The sequence below is a fragment of the Ceratina calcarata genome, unplaced genomic scaffold (genome assembly GCF_001652005.2).
Source record: "Ceratina calcarata isolate Rehan_Ccalc_2016 unplaced genomic scaffold, ASM165200v1 scaffold766, whole genome shotgun sequence".
Taxonomy (NCBI): Eukaryota; Metazoa; Arthropoda; class Insecta; order Hymenoptera; family Apidae; genus Ceratina; species Ceratina calcarata.
In genome coordinates, this window is record NW_017178956.1 from 4,298 (window position 1) to 11,710 (window position 7,413).

Below are 7,413 nucleotides of genomic sequence, written 5' to 3' on the forward strand. Positions count from 1 at the left end.
GAATATAATTATCTTAGGTTGGATACACTGTGTAAGTCAGGATGAAAAAGGAGTGAATAAAACGTCTTCTTATGTGGGTGTAAACCCTGTAACAAGTGTATGTTCTTTGCTCCTTAAAATTATTAAAACTTTCTAAACCAAATCAGAAACTGTTTAAATCGTAACATGTCGAACGATTAATCAATTGCAATGGATTTGTAAATATGCTTGTAAGACTAGTACGTTCATCACTTAAATTAAATAAAGTGAAACCAGGAAATTTGACGATAGTAATAACACATTCATTGTCTGTACAATTTACTTACGTAATTAAAACTATGACTGTTACTATTAAGGCTTTTACAAAAGTTCATGTCAAGAAGAAACTACAAGTATAATAAAGGAAAGAGATTTTTAATTGAATCATCATCAATAATACAGGGAGTAGCAACCGGAGCTGCGATTAGAATCGTTGTCCTTCGCGTATCGATTCGTCGAATCTTTTTCCAATGAGAGGAAATCACAGATTAGATGCCGCTGTTCTGTTTGATCCATTGCCGGTAGTAGGAGACGTCCGTATACACTCCCGGGTAATTACGGACGCCACAACCCTTTCCCCACGAGACGATGCCTACTAATTGGTCGTCAACGACCATGGGGCCACCGGAGTCCCCTTGGCAGGAGTCCTTGCCGCCTTGCGTGTATCCGGCGCAAATCTGACCATTGGGAATGCCTCCCATGCTTTTATAAGCATCGTTGCAGCTCTTCGTATTGACCACAGGAACGGAAACCTTGTGCAGCGCCTCTGGAGCGTCTCTGGACTTGGTACTTCCCCAGCCGGTGATCAAAGCGTTCTTTCCTACCAGAGACGCGGGGTCTCCTTCGAATAGTCTCACTGATTTTTGTGCACTGTCGAATTGGAACGTGTCGGCGATACGGAATAGGGCGACGTCGTTCAGCGGGATACCCTCACTGGTGGTGCCGTAAGATTTGTGATGAATAATTTCTACGACGTTATGCAACGAGCCGCCGGAATGGATGGTGGTAGAGCCCGATCGTATTTGGTACGTTCCGGCAGCGTACTTAGCGCAATGACCGGCAGTGAGCACCCATTTGTTGCCGATTATGCTACCCCCGCAGTAATGGTTGCCATATCTCTGTAAACTCACTTGGTAAGGCGCTGTGTATATCGTGGTCTGCTCGCCACCCACGATACGGCCGTCCATTCGCAAATCGACCATCATTGTCTGGTTGATGGGGCTTCCTATCGAAGGAAACGTGCCCGTTTCAAGATAGCTTCCTTATACGCATCAAAAGATCAATCGTGATCTTATGAATCGTGTATGCAAAGTTGCGAGTACTTTTTATTCTAATGGGATCTTTCTTCTCCGCACAGTAAAGTAAATAAATAAATACATGCAAAGACTTACCGGTCACAAAGGCCACAAGGGCAAAGACCGTGGCGAGGTGTTTGAGCATCGTGAGAGTTGGTTTCTTTACTTTCGTCGATGCTCACGAGTCTGTGATGGCGGATCGAAATCGTTGCGGTATTTATAGTAGGTAATCGACTGTCCTAACACACGTATCGGCATAATCTAGAAATTAATTTAATATCTAGAACTTAAACGCTCGCGAATCGTTTCGATAATCAGTTGTTCGTGGCTCACTTATCTTTCGATTTTTCACCTGATATTAATGGTTTGCAATGCGTGGATGGGTTCAACAGGAAACAAACACGTAGGCCAATATTCAGTGTCGTTGCTTATTCTTAAGATCGTTTTAATCGTCTTAATTAAATTGTTATCCCTGTCTATCCCATATTTCCAGTCCTTGTTTTGTACAGGAAACAAGGACTTGAAGACGATCTTAAGAATAAGCAACGATTCTGAATACCGGCCGTAATTAAATTATTATTGATGGCTTTTAATCATTATTAATTAGTTTTCAAGTGCATTTTCGATCAAATTGCCTCGATTATTACGCACATATCGGCTTACGAGGAGTCGAGCTCGAAAGCGTCATAGCAGTCTTCCTTGATTTCGATTCCAATGTACGATACCGATCTAAAAATCCACCAATTACAGTTAATCGCATCGATTACTTCGCTAAACGATCCTGATAAATTCCGAGTGGCTGCATAAAATATAGCATGTCATTTGTCTTTTATGTGATTGTAAGCTTATCATTTGTCTTTTATGTGATTTCTTTCAGCGAAATTGGAAAGATCGTTCGTTTCATGATCGATTGACTCACATTGATAAAAATGAAATGAGATACGTTATCAGCTTAATACTATCAATGGTCTAACACTTTCATAGTTAACGCACGGTGATCGGAGGTTTATTAAGCGGAAAATCAAGGTTACAGTAAGCGTCGTCGAGTGGTGAACAATGCGTGGAATCACAAGGGCTTCCTAAACCGAACATCAGAGTCTTATGTAGGCACATCCTTGTTCATAAGTCTTAAAACATACTGTGAAACGTATAACCGAACTAGACGTTCTTAGGATAATCAACGAATTTCAACTTGTGATTTTAATGAATAGTTAGTGTTGAGAATAGACTCAGGTAATATATGACGCGGTTTCGATAGTTCTGGTGTGCTAGGGTTCGGAAAAAGCTCCAATGACCAAGGATTAGAATATCGAAGGGTACTTCACATCGGACCCAACAACCCTTCAAGATTTATTGCATCTTGAGGAGTTAGGAGAACCGGCCGTGTCATAGACGATGAAATTTTCGCGCAAGGCCATAGCTAATTTTTTCTGTTTCCGAGAACCGTCAAGATTATCACGACAGATTTGAAAAGTTTCAACCACGCCACCACGTCATACCCGCCTACAGATATTCGTTGTTCCCACCCTTACTTTGTGCGAACGGTGGAAGAACAAGCACTTGCTTGGGAGACGTGGAACGGAACACTCGATTTCTTTTTTTGGGGAAGCACACGTAGCTCCAAGTTTTACGGACTTAGACTTCTTACGGATCCAGGGCCGTCAATATCCTTGGGTGGTTCTACGAGAAATACAGATCGTCGAATCCTCTTCGGCGCACTTACAAGTGCTATACGCAAGAGTGTCAGCAGGTAGAAGTTGTCTATCGAGCAACATTCTAAACAAACGTTTGATAAGCGTTTTTTCATAAAACTGCGTGTTCTGATGGTGCGCGATGGAAGTACGACTGAGATTAAGCTTGTGAAAGAATATTCTTATTGATCGTCGCTCATAAATACGTAAGTTATAATATCCTCGCGAGGATCTATCGACGATCTTAACTGAACGTATCGCGTTCGACGAGCGAACAGGAGCAAAAAACCGTAGATTGGCAAGAAAAATAAAAAAGGTGGTATCTACCGGACATGATTGCAACGAGATTTCTCATGAAACAATTACATACGACATCCTCGAAGAGTTAGAGTTATCAGTAGTAATTATTATTAACAGACCGCGAATTTGATACATTGAGAGGAAATTTAGATCTGAAGCCTTCCCAAAATGACATCTACTCTGTCTGTATTCTACAGGGTGTCCCAGCTAACTCTGGCATCTCAAATATCTCACTTGTTTTTCATGATAGAAAAAGATGTTAGAAGAAAAAGGTCATCGGTGTTTTTTTAAATGGAACCATATATTTTTGTTATCATACGATGATATAGTTCATTGACCTATGACACTACGACCTCCAAATGACCTTGAGTGTGGAAATTACATAAAAGTTTGGAAATTGATTTAAATGGTGAAGTACCTTGCCTGATATTAGTAAACACGCTTCTTGTAACTTCAATATCATATTACTGATGTAAGTAGATTGTAAATATTGCTACTTAGTTCTCTTCTTTGGTTTACTACAGACAGCTTAGTATTCCATTTCGATAGAAACGAGCTTATGAGTGTGGAAGATAATTATAAAATAATGGTATTCTACAGTGAGCAAGAGAAAATTGAAATGATTTTAATTTACGGTGAGGCTGGAAGAAACTCTGTACTGGCAGCTCGACTCTATGCAGAGAGATATCCCGAAAAAAATCATCCTTGTCGACAAACTTTTGACCACATTGTTCAGTTATTTATTTCAACAGGCAGTGTTAAATCATTGAAAAGAGAACGATCGAAACCTGCTACTGGAGATGATAAACAAGTTTTAGTATTGGCTGCAGTAAATAGTGATTCAACTACAAGTTGTCGAAAAATTGCCCGTTTTTCGGATATCTCAAAATCAAGTGTATGTCGCATACTACAGTATCACAAATTTCATCCATATCACATTTCATTGCACCAGGAGCTTCATGGTAATGACTTTGATAATCGCGTTGCTTTTTGTCAATGGGCATTACAGCAATTGCAAGGGAATAGAAAATTTTTTCATGACGTTCTTTTTACTGATGAATCTACTTTTACTAATCATGGACAAGTGAATAGGCATAATATGCATTATTGGTGCACCGAAAACCCAAAATGGCTTAGGCAAGTTGAACATCAACGTCCATGGAGCGTAAATGTATGGTGTGGTATCCTTGGTGGTATTATTATTGGACCATTTTTTATTAATGGCACCTTGACTGGACAAAAGTATGCAAATTTTTTAATTGATAAGCTACCAGAACTATTAGAAGACATTTCCATTGCTCAAAGGTTACGAATGTGGTTCCAACATGACGGATGTCCGGCTCATAATTCATTAATAGCCCGACAAGTACTACAACAAAAATTTCCTCAAAGATGGATCGGGCGAGGTTCAGATATTCCATGGCCTGCGCGCTCGCCAGATATTACACCGTTAGATTTTTTTCTTTGGGGCACGGTGAAATCACAAGTTTACGACGAAATTCCCACGACACCGGAAAACATGATGGAACGTATTAAAATTGCCTGTGCTAATATCAGCAGGGAAATAATAATAAACACTACCGAATCATTTATTAATCGCTTAATGAAATGCATCGAAGTTAATGGGCATCATTTTGAACACCTGTTGAAATAAATAATTTCTTTTTTTCATTACTTTTTCTGTTATTTTACCATTTAAATCAATTTCCAAACTTTTATGAAATTTCCACACTCAAGGTCATTTGAAGGTCGTAGTGTCATAGGTCAATGAACTCGCCTTGCCCTCAGCTATCATCGTATGATAACAAAAATATATGGTTTCGTTTAAAAAAACACCGATAACCTTGTGATCTCGAAAAAAATGACCTTGAGCAAAATTTTTTACCAATCAAAATGTGTCCCATCGGATACAATAACTTTTTTTTCTAACATTTTTTTCTATCATGAAAAACAAGCGGGATATTTCAGATGCCAGAGTTAGCTAGGACACCCTGTATATAACTGTGGGAGAATTAATATGGAAAATAAACCACGATTTGAATACAGGATGAGCTTTATTAATATGCCTTTTACAAGATTTACAAATTTAACAAACGGAGATCTAACGCGCCTGACAGACCATCATTAACTGAACTGAACGCCCTGATGGCTTTTCCAACGCTCCTACCCTTCTGTCTAAAACAAGGACAGGAGGCTTATCTTTCCTGGAAAAACTGTCAGGGCAAGAGAAAGTATCAGAACCTTCTCAAGTGCTAGGCCATATGCTAGATGTAAGGTTCGACACTGCCATACATTAAACAGAACCCTACCGTAAAAATAATTTTAAACAACTTTCCAATCCTAACAAAAACATGGCAGCGATGAAGTCGCTACAGAACAATACTTATTAATTAATGGTGTATGTCCAAGAGCATTTGGGATATTGTATCCGGGTTGTTTCATACAAGCTGGCTTTCGTACTATTTCCTCTTTTCTAGAACGTTTTGGTACACTTACAAAATCATCTGAATGCATAGTGGATAACATGAAAACCTCCTTTTTGTCCATCCATTTCATCGCCAGTAAGTTGCGGGAATAGCGGCAACACACCTCTCCTTTTTTTAGTTTTTCCATCATTTTTGGCATACCCTTTCTTCTTTTGTTAACAGTACCACGTACACGCATTTGTTGTCTTCATATGCAAAAGTTTAAAGAACGAGGGACTCGCGTACCAGTTATCCACATATAATGTGTGTCCTTTGTTCAAATAGGGTTCTAAAAGAGCCATTACAGTATTTCCAGATTTTCCAATGTTTGCATATTGTTAGTGTACACTATTAGACCCGTTGTAGACAATAAAATCTTGTATGTATCCCGGTTTACAATCGCAAAGGACAAAAGATTTTATTCCAAATCTACTCCTTTTTGCAGGAATAAATTGCTTAAAAGATAGCCTGCCTTTATACAGCAGCAAACTTTCATCTATACATAAATTTTGAAAAGGATAGAACGCATTGGCAAATGATTTTCGTAATCTATTGATTATTTCACGTATTTTCCATAAACGATCGGAATTACATTCGTGATCATCAGCAAAATGCAACGTTCTTAGTAACAGTTTGTAACGATCTCTACTCATTATCTTGCAAAAATGTCGCTTCGCAATAATTCATTTTTGCTCCAATATTCATCAATTGATAATTTCTTATTCCTAGACATTAGTAAGCAAACAGCGATAAAATAGTACAGTTCGCCTGTTTCTGTCCCAGCTTCAGAATTACTATTATTTCTACGTCTCCATTGATTATTTGTTTTTTCAACAATGAAATCTATCAATTCCTCAGATACGAATAATTATGATTAATATAGATACGTAAAATCATGAATGGTGAGCCCACAATTTTGAGTGGTCCATCTGATATCTTCCGGATTGATGCTTTGTAAATTAACATCTTCAGATTCATCATGTAATAAGTAAATTTAATCGCCTTTTTTTACGAAGTGATTCATTTATGTAAGATTCATTTTCATCACAGCTATCCGAATCAGATTCGTTCACCTGTTTTCGTTGTTTATAATATACAGGGTGTCCCAAAACTAGTGTAAGGAATTTTAATGGGAGGTTCCTGACATGATTTTAAACAACATTTTCCTCTGCGAAAAAGTTGTCCGAGGCGTGGTTGAGGAGATATTAACAAAAAACACCGACCAATCAGAGCGCTCGGTTCGCGCGCGCTCCGGCTCGGGAGCGTTGGCTCCGATCCGGCCGGGCGGCTTTTCACGCGTTTGAACAAGCGCTCCGCTCAGTACGAAGCGTTTAACAAACTACATGAATAACAATGCAAGGAAATTGTTGTTCGTGCACTATTATGAATAACAATTAATACACTTAATCGTTGTTCACGTGCAATGGATGGAGAAATGATAGATTGTTGATAATTGATGGATGATGATAGGATTAACAAGTCGCGGGGAATATTGAATTAAAAAGAAAATGTAAAAACTGTAGAGATTTAGACTTACCCATTCATTCGCAAGTGCACCTGCTAACGATGGGCCACGGTCAATGGGTCAGCGTCCTTGCCGCTCGCAGGTAGGCCACAGCTGATCCTCTGTCCAGGGAAGGAACC

General features: G+C 39.0%; 1 protein-coding gene across 1 annotated transcript; it reads right to left on the reverse strand.

The window, feature by feature from the left end:
- Window positions 1-506: 506 nt before the first annotated feature.
- Window positions 507-1,458, reverse strand: LOC108630440 (trypsin-1-like). The gene is made up of 2 exons (XM_018033741.1): window positions 1,410-1,458; window positions 507-1,279 (listed from the first exon to the last, which is right to left on the reverse strand). The coding sequence occupies exons 1-2, from the start codon at window positions 1,456-1,458 to the stop codon at window positions 507-509; spliced, it is 822 nt and encodes a 273-aa protein (XP_017889230.1).
- Between the last annotated feature and the right edge of the window lie 5,955 nt (window positions 1,459-7,413).

What these genes read in the sequence shown, in the direction of transcription:
- LOC108630440 (XM_018033741.1), bottom strand. Translation starts at nt 1,458, where the DNA reads ATGCTCAAACACCTCGCCACGGTCTTTGCCCTTGTGGCCTTTGTGACC. An exon ending in CCTTGTGGCCTTTGTGACCG is followed by an intron (nt 1,280 to 1,409) that starts GTAAGTCTTTGC and finishes GATGCGTATAAG; the next exon opens with GAAGCTATCTTGAAACGGGC.